At 42.5% G+C, this 27,106-nt stretch overlaps 1 protein-coding gene and 1 pseudogene across 2 annotated transcripts in view; one reads left to right on the top strand and one right to left on the bottom strand.

Annotated features, from left to right (window-relative positions):
• Positions 1 to 5,064, top strand: part of LOC308609748 (putative helicase senataxin) — a 61,470-nt gene extending 56,406 nt beyond the window's left edge. Inside the window, exons 23-24 of the mRNA XM_081223459.1 lie at positions 154 to 241; positions 4,247 to 5,064. Of these exons, the coding sequence (XP_081079585.1) occupies positions 154 to 241; positions 4,247 to 4,999 (841 nt within the window). The 3' untranslated portion in view covers positions 5,000 to 5,064. The remainder of the gene's footprint in view (positions 1 to 153; positions 242 to 4,246) is intronic.
• An 11,702-nt stretch (positions 5,065 to 16,766) lies between these two features.
• LOC308609657 (ubiquitin-like modifier-activating enzyme 1) overlaps positions 16,767 to 27,106 on the bottom strand; it is an 80,856-nt pseudogene continuing 70,516 nt past the window's right edge. Inside the window, exons 10-19 of the transcript in view lie at positions 24,612 to 24,778; positions 24,293 to 24,489; positions 22,589 to 22,653; positions 22,172 to 22,367; positions 21,449 to 21,510; positions 21,144 to 21,326; positions 19,397 to 19,483; positions 18,691 to 18,816; positions 18,020 to 18,152; positions 16,767 to 16,903 (exon numbers count right to left, since the gene is read on the bottom strand). The product of the transcript in view is annotated as a ubiquitin-like modifier-activating enzyme 1 (transcript). The remainder of the gene's footprint in view (positions 16,904 to 18,019; positions 18,153 to 18,690; positions 18,817 to 19,396; positions 19,484 to 21,143; positions 21,327 to 21,448; positions 21,511 to 22,171; positions 22,368 to 22,588; positions 22,654 to 24,292; positions 24,490 to 24,611; positions 24,779 to 27,106) is intronic.

The following is a 27,106-nucleotide window of genomic DNA, read 5'->3' as shown; positions in this document are numbered from 1 at the left end:
AATGGGAATTGCTTCTGTGTCGGATCCTGCACCACGAGCTTAAAGCAGGAGCCCAAGAAAAGCTGTCTGAAATGCCTGTGTCTCACCTACACTGACATGCCGAGTCTTTCTGAAGAAAGAAGTAACTCTTTTTTTTTTCCTTCTATTGCTTAGGTTTCTGGCAAGTTTGCAGAGATTGAATGTCACCATCACACGAGCCAAGTACAGCCTCTTCATCCTGGGACATTTGAGGACCCTGATGGTAGGTACATTCTAGAGGACCGGGGAACTCCAGAGTTTGCTCATGATGACTGATACCGGGTTGAGGTTTTGTTTTTATTTTTCATCAAAGTGGAAATGATTTTGAGGCTACAAACAATAATGAGCCTCTTCCCACTGGTTGTTTTGTCCTCCAGCAGCTTCTTCCTGGGAGCTTTTATAATGCCTAAACCGCTCACCCTTTCTTAGCCCAAGACCCAGGTATCCGTAGTGTACTCTCAAGATGAGCTTTAAAAAAATTGTATCTACATTGTAGAATTGTTAAGAAGACATGTAAACCCATATATGTAAAGTGCTAGAAGATTGGTTAGCACTTAGTAAACACTCAGTAAATGTGGCTATTAGCCTAGCTTAATGCCAGAGAGAGGGGGAATTTGCAGGAAAGTGCTTGGATCTTCATTTCTGTCTTGGCACTTAGAGCAGCACTGCTTGCTGTTTCCCTTGAGGGGTGAGTGGCATCAGAGCTCATCCATGCGTACAGATACTCCTGTAGAAGGAGGGGCAAGTTTACATGTGTAGTCGACAAATAGTAATAGTACAGCTTAATTTGGTGAACCACAGCTAGATAAAGCATGTATTTGCCTGCCTCATTAGGTGTAATAACTCAGTTTCTCTAATTTCTGTATTTAACAGAGTCATTGTTTTATCTCAGGAGAGGTGCCAACTCAGTAGGATTTTCCCCTGTTTTGGTTAGTTCCACCAGAGGGCACCCAAATACAGTCTTTCTCATTCAGCTCTTACCTAGATTTGTGGTCTTCAACCTTTGTTGTTTGTGTACCCCCTTGAAAGAATGTTTAAAAGCTGTGTATCCTCCGCTTTTAAGTTTATATTGAAAATGTTTCATCGTTAAGTGTTGATAAAGATTTTGTTTCTAATGTATTGTAAATATTTGACATTTTAAAAGAAAGCTATTAAAAATAAATCCATTATGCCACTCTTAAATATATCCAGTGGAATAGAGAGCAGTGCTATTCTTTCTGCTCTTTAAAATTGAATTGCCATTTATACTGTTTAGGATAAAATTCAGTGGGGGTAGTTTATATATTTTCATAATTAAAAGGCTTTCTGTTAATATGACTATTAGGCTTTTCTGCCACAAAAACTTTACATGTAAATTTGAAAATTTAAAGAATTGGTTTTCATAACGATTTGGGGAAACTGTGTGAAGGGTGTGTGGAACCTCTGGACTGTTTTGGTAACTTCCTATGAATGTATAGTTACCTCGAAGAGTTTTTTTAAAAAAATATATTTTTCCTGTGACCATAAGGATCTGAGTATTAACAAATGATATCTTGTCAGTTGAGTAACATATTAACAATTACTCTTTTCACACAGTTGAATTTTGATAATGTTCAAACCCGAAAAGTAAAATGTTTATAGAGTTGTGTCTCTTAGATGCCCTGATTGCAGGAGCCTTCATGGGCACCCCTCTGTTTACCACCCCCTCTATTTGACACCCAGGCGTGTTTACCTCCCCTAGCTGTGTGCCCTGTGGTCAGATTTGGGACAGGTGAGACTTGTGGTTGTGAAGGATGGAGTGGAAGGGCAGAAAAGCCCCAGGAGGACATAGGGAACTGGGGTTTGGAAGCTGAGGTTTGGAAATTGATTCCCAGAAAACGTGCTCACATCCCCCCGAGTAAGTCTCTGTGAGCCCCAGAGTCACCGTCACGCAGATTTGAAGACCACTGACGTCTAGCTGCAGTATAGACATTATTATCTTCACTCTGGGAAGCCAGTGTGACAAAAAGAGACTGACAGAACAGAGTAGAAAAACTTCCACTTTATCATTTGGACTTCGCAATCCAACTTGCGTATTTGTCCTTGGGCTTCCCCCTTCCCGAGCCTCTTTTTTTTTTTTTTTTTTTTTTTGGTTTTTCAGCCCAGTTTCCCTTATGGAGATAGAATCAGTGATTAAGGCACTCGGTTTCCTCTGAGAAATCAAGACTAATAGCCCCTTCTCAGAACTGTTTTTGTGATCTAGGGATTGGATTAAACAGCAAGTTTAGGTGCAGTAGAATTGGCAGAAATAGCAGCAAGGCCATCTGCTTTACATCTGCTTTCCAGCCACAGGGTAGGACTCTCAAGAGCTCTCCTGAGTCAGGGAGATCTGAGCCTGGTACTGCTTACATGCACCTTCCTGATGCATGCGGTCACCGTACCGTGCACTTGATTTACGTGACTTACTTTAAAAGGCCCTGTGAGGTCTGCATTGCCACCATAGTTTATCAAATCCAAGAAGCCAATAGTTATATAATGTGCGTCATTATTTTATGCTCCACTATTGAACTGTGACACTTTATTTTCACTTAGAATTTTTGTCTTATAGTGACTGAAAGAACTCTTTTAGACTTTAGACAGATTTTTTTGGGTTGGCCAGAAGGTTCATTTGTTTTTTTTTCTGTAGCATCTGAATGAACTTTTTGGCCAACCCAGTGTCATACCACTCTTGTTCATACCTAGGAAAAACAGCAAAATAGGTAGACTAAGATACCCCTGAAAGCATCTCACTCTCAGACTAACACTCTGGTCGTCCCCATTCACCATCCCATGTACCCTTGCTGACGCTCGAACCATTCCCTGTGCAGTCAGAGGCGTGTCATGAGAGGGCCCCACTGTGGTCCCGGGGTTTTTTCCAACTTCTGATCTCCATTCTCCAAGTTGTAGTGCTGGTACTTTCTTGTCTTATCAGAGGATGTCTGTGGAAAGATTTTTCAGGCAAGAGCCAGGACTCATTCTTTTTAGAAGTGGTTTGTTGACTAAAAGTCAAGAGGTTGTAGTCGCCCAGCCATGAATTCCTCCAGGATTACATACATGGAAACTGCTGTCTGGCCTAGAGGCACCCTAAAGTCAGAAATGGTAAAATGTGAAAATAAAGTGCATTTTATTTATTTTATTTTATTTCAACGCACATTTTAGAGTCATTTAAATAAAATACTATTCATACCTTACAGTGAGGAAACAGGCTCAGAGAGGTCAAGTGATTTGACCAAGGTCACACAGCAGGTCAGTACTATGTATGCAGCTTCACTGCTATACCCTTACCCACCTTCATGAATAGTGCAGGAGCCCCCATGAGGGGAGCTATCCTTTCCTTCTCTTTCCTTCAGTCTCTGTCTTTTTTTCCTCCCTCATACTCTCTCTTTCTTCTGTCTAAAGAGGCCCAAGTTCTGATGGTTGTAAAGAAGCAATTTATTGCTGAGGAAACTCTAAAAGGAAGAGAGGAGAGATGCGTGAGTTGGGTTTTTGTTTTGTTTTTCCGTTTAGATGTGCTTTTCATAATTTAAGCTCTTCTAGAAAAGAGACACAAGTGAGACGACATCTTTGGAATAGTTATCTCAGCAGATTAAGATGGTTTAGCCCTTGGGAGTTTGGGAAGCCTTTGGGAATTTGATGCAAGCTGTGGTCCTCTTTCTAGAACAGTCAGCATGCACTCAAGAGTTAGAGCTTTCTGAAACCAAGCCTTCCTCTTCCAGAATGTTAGCCTTGGCCGGAGACAGGCAAGACTCTAGGGTCAGCAGTGTCAAAGGGAACTTGGTGGGATGACGGAGCCCTTCTGTGTCTGTGTTGTCCAGGATACTAACCCTAGTCACATGTGTCTGCTGAGCACTTGAAATGTGGCTGGTGCAACTGAGGAAATGAATTTTTAATTTTATTTAATTGAAGATTAAAGAGCTACATGAGGCTACCGGCAGTTGGTACAGATTTGCATGACAGCTAATTCACCACGTGGCCTGAGTATCAGTGGTAAAATGATGGAAGTACTTTCTTAGAGGTGGTTCCCAGTGTTCTGTTCTAGCAGCATGGCTTTATAGTTTTGTATTCGACCTTATTTTTCCTTTCAGCCTTGTCTGAAAAGTAATGGATTCTTGAGAATCTGTTCACGAAAGTATACTTACTATTTGTTCAGAAGTGAAAGCTGGAACCTCTGCTTCCCAAGCATATGAGTGTTTCTTTGGGATGTAATTTTCTTCCTTCTCTTTGTTTCAAGGAAAACCAGCATTGGAACCACCTGATTCAGGATGCGCAGAAGCGTGGTGCCATTATTAAGACTTGCAACAAAAACTATAGACACGATGCAATGAAGATTCTGAAACGCAGGCCCGTACTGCAGAGAAGTCTGACTCACCCTCCTGCTATCACCCCAGAGGTGTCCAGACCCCAGGGCAGAGTGCCCAGCAACAAGCTAGACAGTGAATTTGCCAAGATGTCTCTTGCTTCTTCCCTGTACCCCTCACCCTCTGAGTCCAAAGAAGCCACTGTCACTGTTACTGCAAAGGACCCTGAAAGGCCACCCCTTCAGGACTGGCTTCGGGACCCACGACTGCTTAGGAGGATGGGCTTGGGCTGTGAAGCCAAAGGGAAGTGCCTCTGTGAGCTGCAGCCCTCGAGCCCCCAGTATCCTGGAGCAACGCCTCCCTCTGGAGAGCCAGGCTCCCCCGGAAGTCACCAGGATGTGACCAGTATCAGGCAGCAGGCCCCCGCCAAGGGAGCTGCTGTGAACAACCACAGACCTCATATGCAGTGTGATCCTCCAGCTGCTAGTACCAATACTTCCACGAGTGAGAGAAGATGTGCCCAGGAAGGGGAGGCACTCAGCCACAGGAGGGAGACCAGGGCCTTCACCAAGGGGGATCAGGAGAGGCGTGGCTCTCTGAGCCACCACACAAAGAGGAACTCAGGCTGGGACGAGAGGGGACTGGAGGAGGAGGACAGTAGCTTGAAGAAGAGGAAGCTTTTGTAGTGGAGCCAAATGAGACTGTCAGCCACAAGCATTACTGCACATTTCAGATGACCAGCTAGTAGGACTGTCCAGATAAGATTATTTTTTTTTCCTTAAAGGGGTTTGTGTGCTGTTGGAAAACAGAAAATGTATCCTAACACATGGGCCTCTTGGTCATCTTCAGTACATTTTGTCAGTTGCAAAAGCTTTCAGAAGGCATTTGTGTATCAGTAATAATGTCCTCGAAGTCGAAGACTTAAAATGTTGATCTCTTGTTCTTCTGTAGGAAAGGTCAGACTGGAGGATTTTAAGAGGATGCTGTAAAAGTTGGAATGTATATTTGTATAGCAAATAACAGAATCCTCTTAAAATTTAATCTGGTAGACAGCTTTTCTTTCCCCTGCTTAAAATGTTAATCATTTTCAACGGAACCAACCTTATATTTAAAAAAAAAAAAGATGGGAGCAGGGCAGTTCCTTTCAGAGATTGTTGTAGCAAACAGACGTTTTTAACAGCCCAGGTGGCCTGAGAGAAGTGAGTCAATGCGTTGGGTCAGAGTCCTGTTAAACCAACTGGAGTGTCCTGGGCAAGACCCTGGGAAGCAGAGCTCTGTTAGGTGAAGTTCCACTCCTGCACCTTTTTAGACGAGGCACCTTGGCACAGGATGTTACATTTCTGTGATGAGTTTGTCTGCCCATTGTAGTCAGCACGTAGTTCTCTAGCTAAAATTCTCATTCTTCGTGAGATAGAAGAATGTGAAATGAAAGAATAATTCTTGAAATGTCATTCAGATCCCCCCAGCATATTGTGAATTTCCTGCAACTGGTGGGTTACAAATCCAGTGGTTGCCAAGTATTGGAGCAGTGCTGGGGTGGCTTGTGGAAGCCTGGGGATCACCAAGAGAATCCAACTCATGAAAATCTGGATGTTTAACATCTTCCCAAGGGATACTGGTCACCAGGCAGCTTGAGAACCAGTTAGGGCAGACCAGATACAATATTTTAGGCAGGAGAGAAACATCCTCTAAAAAGCGAAGGATGGGAGAGGAGTGCAAATGCTTGGGAGTTGAGAACAGGGAGAGAGTTGACAGATTGCCTGTCATCTTTGGAAACCATCGTAAGTTGACACAAATACACCGCTGTGGTGGAAGATCTGGTTAGAGGGGTTGTGCTTCTGTGAAAGGAGGTGGCCATGGTGGGTGGTGATTTGAGAGACTTGATGGAGGGCAGGGCTGCCTAATGTCAAAGTCCAGTTTTCCAAGCGCACACACACTGATGTTGAGGTATCACAGACTGAGAATCTGTGTTAGTAACAGTTGACCATTGTTTGAACTAGCGGTTTGTAGTGAATGCTTTGCAGCCCTAGTTAATTTGGGGGAGAAAGCATGCATTCCTGAAGACGAATGTGCACCATTTGAAACTTTTTCAGTCATCTGCTTTTTAAGCAAAAAGGGCTTTGTGTTCATCAGGAATTCTACTGAAGCAGGTTATTAAGAGCTTTCAAAAAAAAACATTTGGTTGCCAAAGGTTTAAGCATGCTACTTCTTTGTTACCCTTGTCCCTCCCTCTGGTTTCCAGACCTCTGCTGATGGGATTGAACACTCCTGTCACTCGGGGAGCACGTGCTCTGTCCCCACAGTTAGCCCCTGCTCCCTGTTGACAGAGGCGGGCTGAGCCCCACTCTGGGTAGGGGCTTCGTAAGCTTCCTGCCTGGCCTTTGGCAAGAAAGCTCATTGTTTCTTTAAGTTTACTTTCCTGCTATCTTGGTAAAATGCTTCATTTAGCAGACACTTGTAGTGACAATGTAGAGAATCTAAAACCTGTAAGCTTAGAGAAGAGGCATGCTGGAAAGAGCTTGGGTCAGGAACTTCTCCCACTCCGCTCACACAACACGTGAAGTAAGTGCTCCCCACCGTACGTACTTTGCTGCCCCACCCAAACGATGTTATTTCCAGTTAAGTTTGGTGCCTGTTCTCACACGTTGTGTTCACTTTTGGTCCACCTTCCACCTGGTCTGGCAACGTGAGAATTAGTGCATCATCTCTGGTAATGAGCAAGCCTGTGTCCTGACAGCCTCTCCCAGCAGGAAACAGTCATACCTGACATTGCATTGGAATCGATTGGTGGTTCCTGTTGATGTATGTATTTGCATGAAGCATTTCATATGTACAGTGTGGCCTTTCCTGATGTGGCTGTCATAGCAGTGTTGTTGATTGGTGGTTAACCTTACTGCAGGTGAAAAATGCAGCTGTTAGTTTCGTCCTTGCCCTGGCGTTAAAGAAAGTGGCCTTCTTTCAGTCTTAGTTCTTTGAACATGCATATATTGTACTTAAAAATTTGTTTTGCTTCTTTGTATATAATTTGCTTTGGATTTACTATGCATAGTTTATTGAGTTTTTGTTTTCATGTATTATCAGGAGGAAATTTGATAAGTACATGTGATTAACCTCCTGTAAATGAGTTTTACAACAAAATTGTACTAAACTATTTTCTAAAGTTAGTTGTACAGATTGATAATTTTTTTGCTGTAGTTTTGATTTGTTCTATGCTCTGAATTCCTAGCTGGGATTTGGCAAGCAATAGCCCTGTTGTCTTTGTTAAAACCTGAACATTAAGGGAAAATGGCAGAATTAAAAGTGGAAACAAGAAAACTGACGTGGTTTAGGAGTTATGTGTTTTTGAATGAAGGTTCAAGGTACTTCCCAGATACTCCATTTAGTCTGCCATTAGATTTATTTTATGCCACAATTATCTGGTGGGGATTTGTTTTATTCAGGTTTCTCATCCAGTCCACAACCCCAGCTCTCCTTGCTTCTCAGCTGTTCTTGGAATCTTACCCGTAAGGTTGCAGGGTGCACTGTGGCTAGTTGTGGTGTCAGTTACACGTTGACGTTTGGTCCAGAAACGCACGCTCACCTCCAGGCTAAGATTGGGGAGCGGGTGAGAGAGGAGGGATGGATGAACAGTGACCCACGAAAGGAGCTCCCGGGGCGCCAATGGGGGCGCAGGGAATAGATGGCCAAGTTGGGGGTCACCACTGCTGGTTACAAAAGTACAACTCGTGTTATAAAAGCAGTGGCTTCAGGGGGTGCAGTCAGATGTGCTGTGCTCCGCCAGGACATGGGCACCATCAGCTTCGCTGTGCCTCCCACTCATTCCGGATGGAGGCACCAACCACCCACGAGCGTAAAGTGACATACGTGTTCTGGGGCGAGATCAGCTTGCCAAGTGACCTGATGGGAGGTGAGCGCTCTGCGATGGCCATTTTATTTGTGGAATTTGTTACTGCAGCAGCTGGAGCAGTGATTTTTAAAGTCCCTCCTGAGCAACACGCGCTGTCACCACCATCTCCTGGGGTTCACCATTTATTTTTTGAGGAATAAATAATTCAGGGAGGAAACTAAAATTTAGATTCAGCTTAAATAGAATTCCCAATGTTCTGCAGCACCGTGAAGGCTGGTTCTGTACACAGGGGATCCCTCCATGACTCTGAAAGGAACTGAGTTATCGTCACCCTGTCCTGCTGTACAGAAGGCATTTGCCAAGTCAAATGGCATAAATGGTGTCTGCAGTTGGAAGGTGCTCGGAACCACAGGAGCTGCCTTTGTGCTCTCTTTGTTAGAGCTTGGGCCCAGCCGTGCTGGTGGACACTGTTGCCTTTGGTCTAAGGAGTATTGCTGCAAATCAAATTGTTAGTAGTTTTCAGCCTGGGAGGTGCACTTTGGAGTCACCTGGGGGAACTTCAGAAAAATTCCCACTCCCGGGCCCTACTGTAGAATTCCTGATTTCATGGGTCTGGGGGCAAGTACTTGTCGCCTTTTCCTTTTTTAAACTTAAGCTTAAACTCACTCTCAGGTGTTTCCGTCGAGTGGCCAGCCTTGCGGCCTGGCTCCTAAGGGTTCAGGAGGGAGGGGGAGCAGCCTTGGGGCCCATCGGGGTCACGTCTGCCTTCCTCAGTAATGGTCCCCCCACGGGCCCTGAGTGGGGCGAGGCCCACCACCAAAAACCAGCTGGCCATCTCTGCTTTTGTTCAGAAGGAGATTCCCAAGGGCTGCAGAGTGGGGCTGGGGAAGGAGGTCTGGGAATATATCCAGAGAAAACCATAATTTGAAAAGATACATGCACCCTGATGTTTATTGCAGCACTATTTACGATAGCCAAGCAACCTAAATGTCCATCCCCAGAGGAATGGATAAAGAAGATGTGGTACATATATACAATGGGATATTACTCGGCCATAAAAAAGAACAAAATAATGCCATTTGCAGCAACATGCGTGGACCTAGAGATGGTCATACTGAGTGAAGTAAGTCAGAGACAAATATCATATGATGTCACTTATATGTGGAATCTAAAAAAATGGTACCAATGAACTTATTTACAAAACAGAAATAGAGTCACAGATGTAGAAAACAAACATGGTTACCGGTGGGAAGGGGAGGGGTAGGGATAAATTGGGAGATTGGGATTGACATGTACACACTACTATGTATAAAATAGGTAACTAGTAAGGACCTACTGTATAGCACAGGGAACGCTTCTTGTTAGTCTGTAACGGCCTCTATGGGAAAAGAATCTAAAAAAGAATGGATATATGTGTATGTATAACTGATTTGTTTTGCTGTACAGCAAAAACTAACACAACATTTAAAATCAACTATACTCCCATAAAAATTATTAAAAAAAAACACAAAACAAAAACCACACTGCCACCATTCAGGTCACAGGGACCTCTTATTTGGGTTCCTCTGGTCAGAGGGATGGGTTTTCTATGAGGATTTTCCCACAGTCCCCGCTCACACGGGCCTCTTTCCCTGGTCCTCCAGAAAACTACAAAACATTGCTGCTGCTTCCTTTACCAAATACCCACCCTGGTCATTGCAAGTATCTGAAATAGTTAATTCTGATCTTTTTTTTATAGTCTACTGCCATAAAAAGGCATAAGGGCATCACTGTTTTTTTAAGTGCATTTATAAATTAAATCTTTTATTTTTTTAAATTAAACTTTTTTAAAGAAAAAATTGGAAAATTTTATTTGAGCCGAATTTGAGGATTCTAACCCAGGAAGAGCATCTCAGAAAGCTCTGAGAACTGTTCCCTAATTTTCTTTTTAAGCCCTTTAATTGCCACCTCTTCTAGTATTTAACCTGATCTAGTGAATCTAATAAACTCATAAACACGGTGAATCTCTAGTTCTTTTAAAAATACCATTTACATACGTACACTAATATGTATAAAATGGATAACTAATAAGAACCTGCTGTATAAAAAAGTAAAATAAAATTCAAAATATAAAAAAAGAAACCAGAAAACCTGAGGTTTCTTTTCCTCACATCAAAAAAAAAATAATAATAAAACAAAAAATATCATTTAATAACAATGTTCTTAAATTTTCCATTTAAACCTAAACTGAGTTATTTAGTAGGTTTCTAATTGAAATAACAAAACTAATCTGAGATGAATATGCCAAATTCTCTTCAATGTTAAAAACGAGCCATCAAACACACTTTAACACATACAATTTGATCTAAAAACATCACTATCGTTTTAATTTACTACATCATCTCAGGTTTAATTTTCAGTCTTTACAAAGTTAGAAAGCAGCCACTAAGGGAAGTTTTTATCTTCCTGCGTGAATTAAGGTTGGCATCCCAAGCAAGTTAAAAAACAAATATGTGACCTGGGAATGGTGTATGTCCACAGTGATTCTCAGACCACTGATTGGCACAGACCTGGCTCTTAAAACTTTTGTGAAATAAATCATACACATCAGAGTGTATATAAGAGTGATGTAAAAGGAAAGACATAATAAAATAGACACTCATGTACCCCCCACCCCATCGTAAGTAACGGCACTGCTGACACCTGGAAAGGTCACTCCATGTTTCTTCCAGACACTCCGCCCCACCACCCCCTTCCACCTAGTTGTAACCCGAATTCTGAATTCTGTAGTTTGTATAAAGTTTCACTGCACACCCCCAAATTATATTTACTTAATTTTGAAGTTTATGTGTTATATACAATGGGTATTCTGGAGCTGACTTTTCTCCCCCTCATCCTTATATTTCTGAGATGACTAGCCGTTATCCACTCTTTTTGGGTGGAGGGTAGTATTCCATTTTAGGAACACACCCCAGTTAGCCCGTTCTACTCTGATGGACTTTGGGGTTGTTACTGCTTTTCCTGTCACATTCCTCTGGTACCCACGTAGAAGAGTTTTCCCAGGCAGTGCTCAGACCTTTGTCACGTAGGGACACAGGACAGGAAGGCACTCCAGAGCACCCAGACGTGGATGTTTCTGGGCTTGAGGCTGTGACATGAGAGCTCCAGACAGCAGCACGGTCAGATGCTCCCTTCCCCAGGAAGCAAGCCAGGAGGACTGCATGCCAGATGGGGACTGATTGGAGCCCCGCCCTTTGCATCATAATCCCCTTATCCCACCAGTAAACCCCTTGGTCACAGGAGCTAGACTTTGTGGGTTCCATTCTTAGTAACATAAGTGCCTTGATTGGAGTACTCCTTACCTAGCAATCTAAGGTAGTTAGGGGTCTAGAGACACATCCTGTGGTCCTAGCGATGTTGGAATTACACCCACCTCTCTGGGGCAGAGTTTCAGCGCCAGATGTAAATAGATCCCGGTAGCTGGGAACTGTCCACAATGTTATGGTTAGGTGGGGGTTATAGTTTTTTTTTCTGTATACGTGTATATATGTGTGTGTGTGTGCGTATATTTGAACAGAGTAAAGAGGCAATGGAACAGGAAGCATAGGAATTCTATGGAATGGGAGAAAAGATTTGCCAACTACATGACAGCTAAGGGACTAATGTCCAAACATAAAAGGACACAATTAAAACAAAAGCTGAATAATCTAATTAAAAAGTTGGCTGAACACTTTAGCAGATATATTCCTCTCATAGGAGACCTATGAATGACCAACAGACACATGAAAATTTGCTCAAGTTCTGTACTAGTAAGAGAAATGCAACATAAAACCACCAAAAGATATCGACTCACACATTTTATAGTGGTCATTATGAAAAAGACAAGACATAAAAGTGTAGTCAAGCATGTAGAAAAAAAGAGAACACTTACAGACTGTTGGTGGGAATGTAACTTAGTACAACCACTATGGAAAATAATTTGGATGTTCCTCAAAATAGTAAAAACAGTACCACCATATAACCTAGCAATTCCATTTCTGAATATACATATTTGAAGGAAATGAAATTAGTTACTTTACTGAGATATTTGCACTCCCTTGTTCACTGTATTAATATTTACCTAAAATATGCAAGGCATAGTCATTAACTATGTCATTGTTTATCAATGGTTAAATGAATCCTTTTAATGTGCTGTTGCATTCTCTTTGCTAGTATTTTGTGGAGGATTTTTGCATCTATGTTCATCAGTGACATTGGCCTGTAGTTTTCTTTCTTTGTGACATCCTTGTCTGGTTTTGGTATCACGGTGATGTTGGCCTCCTAAAATGTGTTTGGGAGTGTTCCTCCCTCTGCTATATTTTGGAAGACTTTGAAAAGAATAGGTGTTAGCTCTTCACTAGTTGTTTGATAGAGTTCGCCTGTGAAGCCGTCTCGTCTTGGGCTTTGTTTGTTGGAAGACGTTTAATCACAGTTTCGATTTCAGTGCTTGTGATTGGTCTGTTCATATTTTCTATTTCTTCCTGATTCAGTCTTGGCAGGTTGTGCATTTCTAAGAAGTTTTCCATTTCTTCCAGATTGTCCAATTTATTGGCATAGAGTTGCTTGTAGCAATCTCTCATGATATTTTGTATTTCTGCAGTGTCAGTTGTTACTTCTCCTTTTTCATTTCTAATTCTATTGATTTGAGTCTTCTCCCTTTTTTTCTTGATGAATCTGGCTAATGGTTTATCAATTTTGTTTATCTTCCCAAAGAACCAGCTTTTGGTTTTCTTGATATTTGCTGTTGTTTCCTTCATTTCTTTTTCATTTATTACTCATCTGATGTTTTTGATTTCTTTCCTTCTGCGAACCTTGGGGGTTTTTTGTTCTTCTTTCTCTTATTGCTTTAGGTGCAAGGTTAGGTTGTTTATTTGAGATGTTTCCTGTTCCTTAAGGTAGGATTGTATTGCTATAAACTTCCCTCTTAGAACTGCTTTTGCTACATCCCATAGGTTTTTGGTCGTCATGTCTCCATTGTCATGTGTTGCTAGGTATTTTTTGATTTCCTCTTTGATTTCTTCAGTGATCACTTCGTTATTAAGTAGTGTAGTGTTTAGCCTCCATGCGTTTGTATTTTTTTACAGATCTTTTCCTGAAATTGCTATCTAGTCTCATAGCATTGTGGTCGGAAAAGATACTTGATAGAGTTTCAATTTTCTTAAATTTACCAAGGCTTGATTTGTGACCCAAGATATGATCTATCTTGGAGAACGTTCCATGTGCATTTGAGAAAAATGTGTATTCTGTTGTTTTTGGATGGAATGCCCTATAAATATCAATTAGGTCCACCTTTTTTAATGTATCACATAAAGCTTGTGTTTCCTTATTTATTTTCATTTTGGATGATCTGTCCATTGGTGAAAGTGGGGTGTTAAAGTCCCCTACTATGAATATGTTATTGTCGATTTCCCCTTTTATGGCTGTTAGTATTTGTTTTATGTACTGAGGTGCCCCTATGTTGGGTGCATAAATATTTACAATTGTCATATCTTCCTCTTGGATCGATCCCTTGATCATTATGTAGTGTCCTTCTTTGTCTCTTGTAATAGTCTTTATTTTAAATTCTATTTTTTTCTGATATGAGAATTTCTACCCCAGCTTTCTTTTGAATTCCATTTGCATGGAATACCATTTTCCATCCCCTCACTTTCATTCTGTATGTGTCCCTCGGTCTGAAGTGGGTCTCTTGTACACAGCATATATATGGGTCTTGGATTTGTATCCATTCAGCTCGTCTGTGTCTTTTGGTCGGAGCATTTAACCCATTTACCTTTAAAGTAATTATCAATATGTATGTTCCCCTTCCCACTTCTTAATTATTTTGTATTTGTTTTTGTAGATCTTTTTCTTCTCTTGTGTTTCTTGCCTAGAAAAGTTCCTTTAGCATTTGCTGTAAAGTTAGTTTGGTGGTGCTGAAGTCTCTCAGCTTTTGCTTGTCGTTAAAGTTTTTAATTTCCCCATCAAATGTGAATGAGATCCTTGTTGGGTAGTGTAATCTGGGTTGTAGATTTTTCTCCTTCATCACTTTAAATATGTCCTGCCACTCCCTTCTGGCTTGCAGGGTTTCTGCTGAAAGATCCACTGTTAACCTTATGGGGAATCTCTTTTGTGTTGTTTGTTTGTTTGTTTGTTTTCCCCTGCTGCTTTTAATATGTTTTCTTTGTATTTAATTTTTGATAGTTTGATTAATATGTGTCTTGGCGTGTTTCTCCTTGGATTTATCCTGCATGGGACTCTGTGCTTCCTGGATTTGATTAAATTTTTCCTTTCCCATATTACGGATATTTTGAACTATAATCTCTTCAAATATTTTCTCAGTCCCTTTCGTTTTCTCTTCTTCTTCTGGGACACATATGATTCGAATGTGGTTCATTTAATATTGTCCAAGAGGTCTGTGAGACTGTCTGCAGTTCTTTTCATTCTTTTCTCCTTATTCTGCTCTGCAGTTTTATTTCCATTATTTTACTTCCAGGTCACTTATCCATTTTTTCTGCCTCAGTTATTCTGCTACTGATCCATTCTACAGTATTTTTAGTTTCATTTATTGTGCTGTTCATCATTACTTGTTTCTTCTTTACTTGTTCTAGGTCTTGTGAAATGTTTCTTGCATTTTCTCTATTCTATTTCACAGATTTTGGATCATCTTCACTATCATTATTCTGAATTCTTTTTCAGGTAGACTGCCTATTTGCTCTTCATTTATTAGGTCTGGTGGGTTTTTACCTTGCTCCGTCATCTGCTGTGTGTTTTTCTGTCTTCTCATTTTGCTCATCTTTCTGTGTTTGGGGTCTCCTTTTTGCAGGCTGCAGGTCCGTAGTTCCCATTGTTTTTGGTGTCTGTCTCCAGTGGCTAAAGTTCATTCAATGGGTTGTGTAGGCTTCCTGGTGGAGGGGACTCTGGTGCCTGTGTTCTGGTGGATGCAGTTGGATCTTGTCTTTCTGGTGAAAATTTCCAGGTCTAGTGTTGTGTTCTAGGGTGTCTGTGGCCTTATTATGATTTCAGGCAGCCTCTCTGCTAATGGGTGGTGTTGTGTTCCTGTCTTGCTAGTTGTTTGGCATATGGTGTCCAGCACCATAGCTTGTTGGTTGTTGAGTGAAGCTGGGTCTTGACATTGAGACGGAGATCTCTGGGAGATTTTCACCATTTGATATTATGTGCAGCTGGGAGGTCTCTTGTGGGCCAGTGTCCTGAATTTGGCTTCCCCACCTCAGAGGCACAGCACTGACTCCTGGCTGGAGCACCAAGAGCCTTTCATCCACATGGCTCAGAATAAAAGGGAGAAAAAGTAGAAAGAAGGAAAGAAAGAAGGAAGGAAGGAAAGAAAGCAAGGAAAAAGAAAAGATAGATAAAATTTAAAAAGTTATTAAAACAAAAATAAAAAATAATTATTAAGGAAAGAAATATTTTATAAGTAAAAAAAAAAATTGACAGAACCATAGGACAAATTGTGAAAGCGAAGCTATACAAACAAAATCTCACACAGAAGCATACACATACACACTCACAAAAAGAGGAAAAGAGGAATAAATAATATATCTTGCTCACAAAGTCCACCCGTCAAAATGGGATGAACCATTGTCTATTCAGGTATTCCACTGATGCAGGGTACATGAAGTTGATTGTGGAGAATTAGTCCGCTGCTCCTGAGGCTGCTGGGAGAGATCTCCCTTTATCTTTTTTTGTTTTTGTTGTCTGTGTTTTGTTGTTTGTTTTTGTTTTTGACCCTGGTGTGAAATGTTTTTTAAAAATATATTTTTTAATTAAGTGTACTTTCATTAATTTATTTATTTTTAACTGTATTGGGTTTTCATTTCTGTGTGAGGGCTTTATCTAGTTTTGGCAAGCAGTGGCCACTCTTCATTACAGTGTGCAGGCCTCTCACTGTTGTGGCCTCTCTTGTTGTGGAGCATAGGCTCCAGACGTGCAGGGTCAGTAGTTGTGGCTCACAGGCCTAGTTGCTCCACGTGGCATGTGGGATCTTCCCAGACCAGGGCTCGAACCCGTGTTACCTGCATTAGCAGGCGGATTCTCAATGATTGTGCCACCAGAGAAGCCCCCTTTCTCTTCTTTGCTCGCACAGCTCCTGTGTTTCCGCTATGAATTTGGCCCTGCCTCTGCATGTAGCTTGCCTGAGGGTGTCTGTTCTTCGCTCAGACAGGACAGGGTTAAAGGAGCCACTGATTCAGTGGCTCTGCCTCTCTCAGGCCGTGGGGATGGAGGCATATGGATGCAGGTCTGGCCTGTGGTGTCCACATCTGGCGTGACTTTGCAGCAGCCTGAGGTGCACAATTAATTCTCCTGGGGAAGTTGTCCCTGGATCTCGGGACCCTGACACTGGCGGGCTGCTCTGCTTCCTGTTCACGGAGGCATGAGGAGGGACCTGTGCTTCTACACAGGATTCTAGGTGGTGGCAGCAGCAGCCTTAGCATCTCATGCCCATCTCTGGGGTCACGCTGATAGCCACAACTCGCACCCTTCTCTGGAGCTCCTTTAAGTAGCGCTCTCCTCACGCACCAGGAATCAAAGAGGGAAGAAAATGTCTCTTGCCTCTCTGGAAGCTCCAGACTTCTTCCCGGACTCCCTCCCGGCTAGCCGTGCTGCACTAACCCATTCAAGCTGTGTTCACACCGCCAACTCCAGTCCTCTCCTTGCGCTCTGACCCAAGCCCGAGTCTCAGCTCCCAGCTCCTGCATGCCCCGGCCATTGAGCAGACCAGCCTCTTGGGCTGGTGAGTGCCAGTCATCACCGATACTCTGTGTGGGAACCTCTCTGCTTTGCCCTCCGCACCCGTTGCTGTGCTCTCCTATGTGGTTGCAAAGCTACACCCCTCAACCACCAGCAGTCTCCGCCCACAAAGGGGCTCCTAGTGTATGGAAGCCTTTCCTCCTTCACAGCTCCCTCCCACTGGTGCAGGTCCCATCCCTATTCTTTTGTCTCTGTTTTTTTCTTTTTTTTTCTTTTGCCCTACACAGGTACGTGGGGAGTTTCTGGCTTTTTGAGAGGCCTGAGGCCTTCTGCCAGCGTTCAGTAGGTATTCTGTAGGAGTTGCTCCACGTGTAGATGTATTTCTGATGTATCTGTGGGGAGGAAGGTGATCTCCGTGACTTACTCTTCTGCCATCTTCCTGAACTCCCCCTCTATTTCTTTTTAAACAGAGAGGACAAAGGAAAAAATAGCAAACCAATGGTTTACCAGAACAGTTGGATTTAATCTTTTCTCATAAGCTTGGATGTGAGGCAAATTCCATGCTGGTGGGAGGGGCTGACCCTTTCATACTATCACCTGAACCTACAGAGCTAAAGAAAGGCTGGTCTTTCCCACAGACAACAGGGTACGGGCCTTTGACAAAAGAAGGATATGACACACTTGGATTAATAACTCTTTATTAAGAATTCCAACTCCAAACAGTAGAAAGCAGCAGCAACAACAAAAAGTCCTCAGAAGAACTTAAGGCTCAGCATTTGCGACAACTATAAGAGAAATGGAAATAGATTGATTTGACTGAGAATGAGGTAGATGGGTGTAGAGTGAATAGCGAATGGTGTATCGTACATAGGGGACATCCAAATCATTGCCGCTCTAGTTGCAGCACAGCTCAAGAAACAGTGCTTGAATGTGGTGTCCCAGCTTTTGCTTTGATACTCGTTTCACTATTGCTGACATCCTGTAGTGAGGAGAAAGAGAGTCTGTGAAGTAAACAGAGAGGAAAGACTTACAGAGACAAAGTTAAGAGAACAGTGAAGATGAGTTGCATAGCTAGCTGATGTTTCCCACCCCAGGCAGGACCTGTTTCTGTTTGCACACTGACCCAACTCAAGCCTGAGTTGATCTTTGATCTTACTTGCTGTCTTGATAAAGGAGTAGAACATAGATACACCCTGGAACAGCATGATGATCTCTAACTTGTACTCTGTCTGAAGAGGGTGGAAACGAGGAGGGGCAACAGGGTCACTGGGATGGACAGTACCAGTAACCTGGGCAACCACCACCACAGGTGCAGTGAGTGAAAGGGTCTTACCTTAAAATAGTCAAGGAACTGCTTGAGGGGCATCTCTTCACCATTAGGCTGCAGCCACTGTACCTCAAAGCAATCCCACAGTGACCACGCTGGTTGTAGTATTATGGGACAAAGCACAGAGTAAAGCACCAAGAGTAAAATGGGAGCAAGCCCTAATCATACGCTCCTCTTCATTTCACAAACATGCCAGTTCCATTCCTACTTTGCACAGGTTCAAACAATGAACAAAGGATACACAAAATTTAAAAAGCCTCTCACCAGGTATGATGAAAACTAGAGCCAGTTCTACCGAAATAAGATACACACAACTTCTACGCATGCACACACACACATAGCATCAATCACTGATGGGCAACACCAAAGGTTTCTATAAAAGCAAGCCCTTACCTGGTGATGGTGTGGGGCAAGGGGCTCAGAGAAACGGAAAAAAAAGGAAGGGCCAAGTTGATGAAGCTGTTCTTATAGGACTCAAGCTGTTGGTGTCCCTGAACTACCTTGTACAGCTCCAGACCTGCAAGGCCAACTATAGCTGCTATGGCTGGAATGATCTTCCCTGCAATCAGCTTGATCTGTAATACAGAAGGTGATGAGAAGACGTAGTTGTTAGAGACGTTCAAGGTCTACAGAAGACTTCAAATGTGGCAGAGTTAAACTTGGAAAAGGATGCAAGGTTAGGTATAGACTATTGTAGTCTTATGCCGGTCAGCAGGGGGAATGTTATAGCTCTCTGCCCAGAGACTCGATACAGCCACAATGAAATGCATAGGAAAGTTGCTGTCATCATCCTGTTGTGAGTGGATACAGAGGAAGAACAGGAGAGACAGAGTTAAGGAGAAAAAGTTTTCCTGGATACTGGGAACTGAGGTATATTCACCTCAATTACCTGCCAGACCAGCCAAATACTAGCCCAGACCACAAAAGATACTTGGGTCATCCGATGCAGGAGAAACGGGTCCGTGCACCAGTCGGGGAAGATCCCACATGCCAGGGAGCTTCTGGGCACAGGAGCCATGTTTGCTGAGCCTTCACATCCGGCACCTGTGCTCAGTAAAGGGAGAGCCCACAAGAGAGAGAAAGCCACGTACCGAAAAAAAAAACAACAACAAAAACAACATAATTACAGTCAGGCCTGTAATCCCCAAAAAAGCTTAGGGTGGCTCAGCCATTTCTCATACACGGTTGAGGTCCCCATCACAGCACCTTCTCAAAGTTGATGGGGTAGATCTTGAACCCAGCGAGGCTCTCTGGTTGGTCAGCATGGCTTGAGCTCCTGCAGGTGATTATCCACTGCGGAAAGGGAGGAAGTACACGTTAGTCCTTAGATACATGTTAAATCCCTGTTCACGGTCTGAGGTGCCAGCAGGAATCCAGGGTGGGGCAGAGATGTTCAGGCAGATAAAGGATTTGAAAAGGAGAGACATCATGGGAAAGAGAAAAGAAGGGGGAAAGATAGGGCAGAAAACATGTCAGAAAAGAAAAAGGTAGACAGGTGTGTGGGACATGGAGATATGTAGAGACACTGAGGGCAACAGGTAAAGCCACTAAGAAAGGATATAGACAGCAGCGTTAATCATGACAGATAAGAGGTGAAAGCACAGAAGTTGTTCACTGCTGAATGAGTGGACAGAAAAATGTGATCTATCCATCCAATGAAATATTAAGCCTTAAAATCCATTCCATTAAATATTAAGCCTTCCAAACTGGAAGTCTACTATATTTAAAGATGGTAAATCCTTTGTGTTTCTTACCACAATTAAAAAAAAAAAAGGAGTCAATGAGAACATACTTCAAGAGAAAGACATAGAGAGAGATGGGGAGACATGAAGGAAGATACGAGGGAAAACAAGAGACAGTGGGATAAGAGATACAGAAAGGAACATAGGGGGAAAGTGTACAGACAGCAAAGAAGAGAGTAATATGAAATGGGAGAGACGTGAAAAAAATCTGAAGAGGGAGACCAAGGAGGATAAATGTGAAGATTATGAGAACGTTCAGAGAATGGGAAAGTTCAAAACACCTGAAAGGGAGACACGTAGGGAGATAAATAAAGAAAATATACAAAGAGGAGCATGAGAGAGTAGTTATTTCGGAAGGGAAATGCGGGGGATACATCAGGAGGGGAGAGATATACAGACGAAGAAATTGAAGGATATATACAAAGAAGATGAAATGTAGAGGAAGACTTACAGAGCATGAGACAGAATACGGTAGAGGGGGGGAAATTTGAGTTGGGGGCTAGTTAGAGATGGAGAGATGAGGAGGGCTATCTAGAGAGGGAGATGAGGAAAGATATATGGAGGTTAAAAATAGGTTAGGCCTTCCCTGGTGGCCCAGTGGTTGAAAATATGCCTGCCAGGGCAGGGGACACGGGTTCGAGCCCTGGTCTGGGAAGATCCCACATGCCACAGAGCAAGTAGGCCCGTGAGCCACAAGAAGTGAAAGCCCTCACACAGAAACGAAGACTCAACACAGCCTAAATAAATAAATAAATCAGTAAATAAATAAATAACAATAGGGTAAACAGGCATACCAAAGAAGGGGGGAGGTGGATGAGGAGATCTATAATGAAATGAATCAAGGAAGAAATCAAGGCAGAGAGCCTACTGGTAAAGATCATATCCATTTGTCCCTGCATATGGACACAAAAAGAAACAGAGAAAGAACAAAACAAAGCAAACATACACACAGAAAAGAGCTGGACAACTGGTGCACCTGAGGGAGAAACAGTGGGAAGAACAAAGTAGTAGGGCATCAGAGAACTTGCCTCAACCAACCAACCTTATTTTAAATTGGAAGAAGCAAGGACCAAAGGACAGTGTGGATTAATCTCAGGCCTGAGATCTCAGAGCAGAGCCAGTGGCAAAACACAAGTACAGGGGAGGCTTGCATAGGTAGGTGATAAGTAGGATGCTAGCTCTAGGCCAACTAGATAAACATCCTCACAAACACACGAAGTGGTCTGCAGCTCCTGGTCAGAAACATGGATCTTGACACCAGACTTCGGGGTGAACTCAAGGACCTGCACAGACTGAATGAGTATGATCACAGAAGCTCGGTCCTGAGAGCCCCTCAGCCCATAGGCCTGGGCAAACAGGTTGGCAGCAGCTATCACCTAGTCCAGATGCAGGGGCTAAGAGAAGGCAAGGTATGGAGGGGTAAGCATATCAGTACTCACCTAAGGAGCTGCAGCCTCCTTCCCATCCACGTACCCACATTTGACCCGACTGTAGGAGACCTGAGGGAGGAGACTTCATTGCTGACATCAAAGATGAGCGGCTGTGCACAGACCAGAAAGGGGCTCCTGAGCTTGTAAGCTAGGAAAACAGAAAGATGTGGGAGAGTGGGACCTGAGAGGAGAGGTCTGTCTCATAATTGTGACTCCTCATTTTCAAGCCCGGAAGTCCCAAATTAGTATATTGCTGGGCACTCCCTTTGTGCCAGACACAGAGCTATTTATGAAACTTTTATGGATTGCCAGTCGTGTAGTAACATATTTAACTTATTAACTTAGTAAATATAAATCAACCCTCATAGAACTCTCATGAAATTAGGTCACCATTATTCCAACTTCCTACATGAGGCTACTAAGGCACAGAGAGAAAATACATGATTAGTCCCAATATCAAATGCAGTTGAGACTTGAAGCCACCTAGGTCCTGTGCTCTTAACACCAAAATTTCTCTTCTACAATCTCTATAGCCCTGACAGGGAATCTGGAATGACTCATGTCATATCTAAGGGAAATAGGTACCAAGTATGTTGCTTGAGAGAACAGGGCTGGGCAGGTAGAGGAGAGAGGTTGGGAGGAACAGGTCTTTGACTTCAAAAATCACTCACTTAATCATTTAATGAGATCTCTGGGACTTGGTGGTCTTGCCACAAATGGATGAACTGCAATGAACCATGTCAAAAGCGTGTAACAAACTGCTTCCAGTAAGCCTATTCTGACAAATGGAGCCCAGAAGAGTGTAATACCTGGTTCGGAGGAAAGCTACGCAGCAGCTGTCTGATGTTGTTGGAGCACTGGTTGTGCCAGTGCTAGTAAGACCACGTCACACAGTCAGCCCATGTATGTGGCCGCTGAAGCACCAGGCTGAGCTGCACAGCCTGCAGCACCTCTAGGGTTTGGATGCCTGCCAGGTGCAGTGTTTGCTCCACAAACTTTGAATCCCTATCAAGAATTAGAGAGGACACAAACTCAGAGTTACACAGTGATCCCAGAGGGAGCTTAACAGCATGAAAAGTCAGTGCTGACTCCCAAATGTATAAGGCCCAAGGAATCATTAGATTATTTGAAAAGTAGACCAGGTCCTAAGTGTTACACTGGTTACAGAATGCTTTGACTGACAGGCAGCAGACACGGTGAGCGAGGATTTGGACAGAATTACTCACATTAGGTACTGGTTGACGTTTTCTGCTGGCTGCTTGAAGAGACCTTCAAACTCATCCATGGCAGACAGAGCAAATCAACACTACGTGGGTTACGGGAAACAAATAAGTTTCTGTAGGCTTTAGGACCACCATCAGGAAATACAGCAAATAGGAAGAGCATGGCTGTTATGGGAGAACAGAGGAAGAAAACCCTCCCAATGTGTCTCCTCACATTTGTCAAGCCCTCACCACTTCAATGTAAAAACCTATGATCTTAATCTGGGAAGAGGTTTACACACAAGTGTACATTCATGCAGAATTTATTAAGATGTACACATTACCCTAGGTATGTCATGCATCAATTCAAGAAAAAGTTCACACCAAGAATAAAACATGAACGATCTCTATGCAGGTTCTGGGGACTGGGAAGAAAGTAAGATAGAGGTTTGACTCCTGTGAATTCGGAGGTCAATAAATAGTCACTGGTGAAGTGATCTGGAGCACCTTGATGCTCGAAATCCAGGTTCAAAGGCCAGCTGTGCCACAGTCTTGTGACAATCAGGCATATCTGTACTTGTGTTTCCAGATTTTAAAGACAAACACTGTAACAGTAAAACTACACCTCAGGGAGTTAATAAGAAATAAGCAAACATGTACACATTTAAAGCTTAGTTTGAAAGTCACAAGGGCATATTAAGTATACATGTTTTTCAGAATTCCTGTGAGAGTTACTACTGTCATTCCAATTTTACAGATAAGGAATCTGAAGCATGAAGTGGTTAAGTCCAAGGGCACATAGTATATTAGTTTTAAAATCCTTTTTATTGGCCTTTCTGCGTACTGGGTAGAGAGAAACACAATAATAGAACCATAACCTAGGAGAGGATTTATATGTATAGAAATGAACACATACACACACAAACACATCTTTTTCTCCGTCTCTCTGTATCTACACACACACACACACACACACACACACACACACCAACATGGGATGCATGGAAAGGGAGAAAGACACATACTGAACTGACTCCACAAGTATAAACTCATCACTTCTGGAAGGAAAAGTGACAGACTGAACTGTTACTGCTCATTTTCTTCCTGTTCCCATACTTCCTAAACATAGCCTCAAAGACTGGGTTAAGAATCATTTTGATAAAAGGATGGTTATTTGTGGTTTGAAAGGGGACTGTAATTAGGGCCAAGTTCTGAGGACCAGTTAATGGGGTGCTTTTACTTTGTCAATGTACATGAGAGTTATGCTCTTTTGTATGTATGTGTACTATATAAACACAACTATGCTGACGAACTATTAAACATATTTTGGGAAACAATTAGAAAATTATTCCTAAATATGGACTTAATATTAGAGATATCTAAATAACTAGCAGAGATGATATTAAGTTAATTTTGTTCAACGACAAAATAGTATCCTGTACACAAAGAAACATATCCTCACCGTTTAGATATACACTTCTCACATAAAGTATTTCACATGGTATAAATAATACTTCCCTGTATGTTTGCAAAATAAAAATTTCAAGTTAAAAAAATCATTATGAAAAGCATTAGGCTCCTAGGTTTAAAGTGAGTGAAGAAGAGTTAAAGAGAGGGCAGATATTACATACACTGAGGCTTCATCATCGGAATAACAAGAGTTTGGCAACTGAGACACTGTCCCAGTACATATCTGTTCCACCTCTTTCTCCCTGCAAGGCTGATCACCTGCAAAGTGTGCTCGATGACATTCGGGAAGTTCTTCAGTGTGCACCTGGGGATGGACTTGTCAGGAGGGTCCTGGCTGGAGCTGTATGACTCTGTCAGGAAGGGGATAAACCCTTACACATTACCCTTGGTACCCAGTGTGCCTGACTCCAGAAGAGGCTTTCGGTACAACACACAGCAGCAGTCCATATACGTGCCTGTGAGAAAGTTGCAGCAGGTGAGGGTGGGGAAAATAACATCAGGATAGGACACGGTGACACACACTCCCTAAAACACACACATTACTCTCGCCTCGTCCTCACCCATCCCCAAAACTCACGGGCATCCACATTGTCCGAGGCATTGTCCACACCATCCAGGTTTTGGAGGAATTTATCAATCATTCACATGCTCTGTGTGAGGGCCCACACAGTTCTGATGGCTCATCACACGGATGTGTGCGTTTATCTGGTTCACAGATGCAGCATCTGTATCAGACTTCAATTTCTGGGTAGTGATGCAGAAACAGAACTGTCATTCACATAATCACCCAACAAAACTTTACAGAGCTGTTCTGAAAACTGATTTAAGTAATGATGCACAAGACCTAGGCTCTGAGGTCAGGAGGCTCTGTGGTCTATGACAAATGCCACACAGCTTGGGCTGGGACAAATGAGGAATGGCGTGAATAAAAAAGGAAAACAGTGATACAATAGGAGACAATGGGTTGAGTATCTGTTCTTTTGTCTACCGAACATCCACTGTTTTTCTTTACTAGCACCACGAGTTGGAGTGCATTCACGCAAAGAAAACCAAGTCCTCTGAACATACAAAAACAAAAAGGATCCTCTGAAACCAAGTCAGATCACATTCCTCTCCTCAAAGCCCTCTATTGATTCCCACTTTCACTAAGGGTGAAATGAGCTGGTCCCTATTCCTTTGACAACCTTCTCTCTTACCATGATCTATCTCTGTCTCTACTCCTTAAACATAGCAGTCATATTCCAAACTCAGGGTTTTGCTCACACTGTTAACTTCACCTGGCATACTCTTCCCTGAGATTTCTTCCTGTTCTCGTATACCATCTTTAATTCTCTGCGGTTATACCACCTTTCCAATGAGGATTTCCTTTACCACACTGCAAACCACCCTCTCATGGCACTTCCAGTTCTATATCTTGATTTTCATTCTTGTCCCTACACTTTATGTTTCACCTTGTTATGTTCTAACCACATACAGTGCTATGGTATTTATTATTTGCTCTAGCAGTTGTCCAAAATGAAGTTAAAACAAAGTTTGCGGTTTCTTTTTTATCTGATGCACAGCTATCAAGATTTCCTACGTTTGATATTTAATCTGAGAACATTTTAAAATATTATTACTCCATTTAAAATTGGAGGGGCTTCCCTGGTGGCACAGTGGTTTAGAATCTCCCTGCTAATGCAGAGGAAATGGTTTTGAGCCCTGGTCTCGGAAGATCCCACATGCAACGGAGCAACTAGGCCAGAGCCACAACTACTGAGCCTGCGCGTCTGGAGCCTGTGCTCCACAAAAAGAGAGGCTGCACTAGTGAGAGGCCCCCACACTGTGATGAAGCATGGTCCCCGCTTACCACAACTAGAGAAAGACCTCACACAGAAAGGAAGCCCCAACACAGCCAAAAATAAATAAATTAATTAATTAATAAATATGGAATAATTCCATTATATAGTACAAACACTATGAAAGAAACTCCAATACAAAGCGTTAATGACAGGAGTCAATCTGTATTTACAGTTTTACAAATTTTACTTATATAATGTCTTAGAAGATAGCTGAATTTTCATTATTTACTGACTTTAATGTATTACATGTTTTGCTTGAAAGATATCAGGGATATCCAGCCTCACAGAAAAAAAAAAATCAATAACATTTTCAGATGACTGTTGATATTTAAATATATATATGAAAACTTGACAAGCAATATTTCTTTAACGTTTAGTTGAAAGGTGAAATACTGATCCACATCAATACCCACTGTCTTTCTCTGTATTTTGAATGGCTCTTTAGTTAATGCACAGTTCTGTATCATCATGAATTGGTCTGGTCATTTGGAAAATACTGTGTTTTGGGGTTATGGACAGCCTCCTAGAACAGAGTGGAAAATTACCCTTTCACCTGATAAAATGAGGATAAAAAGGACATAATGTCTTAGTATTCTTAAAAGAGTTGTGATCTTTTGGACTTGAGGAAAGAGTGCTGCCAACCTCCACTGCATTAGAGAATCTCTCATTTACTATGTCTTCTCACTAGACAAAAGCAGAAACCTTTCATTTGCTATCTTATATATTTTAACTACTTAAGTAGTACCTAGTATTTGCATGATAAAATGAAAGGAAAGATAAACACTGGGCAGGCAAAATAACACTGAACTTTACAGAGACGCCCCAGATAGATCCCTCTATAATCTAGCTTCCAGAGTTCCACATTAGCCGTAACCAAAAACCAAAGAAAAAAAAAAGATGGCTGGGGACAGGTTTAAACTCACAAATGAAAGATGTAATAAGTTTTCAATAAATATCTCCTGGAAGAAAGAGTGAGTGGTAGAGAAAAGAAATAAGGTAAGAACTGAAGGAAAGAGACAAACAAAAAGTCCTAAGGTGGGCTTCCCTGGTGGCACAGTGGTTGAGAGTCCACCTGCCGTTTCGGGGACATGGGTTCGTGCCCTTGTCCAGGAAGATCCCACATTCCATGGAGCGTCTGTGCCCATGATCCATGGCCGCTGGTCCTGAAGGTCCAGAGCCTGCGCTCCACAATGGCAGAGGCCACAACAGTGTGAGGCCCGCATACCAAAAA

Source organism: Mesoplodon bidens (assembly GCF_964165515.1).
Source record: "Mesoplodon bidens genome assembly, chromosome: Y".
NCBI lineage: Eukaryota > Metazoa > Chordata > Mammalia > Artiodactyla > Ziphiidae > Mesoplodon > Mesoplodon bidens.
Note: the sequence above shows the minus strand (reverse complement) of the source record. Positions and strands in the feature narration are given on the sequence as shown.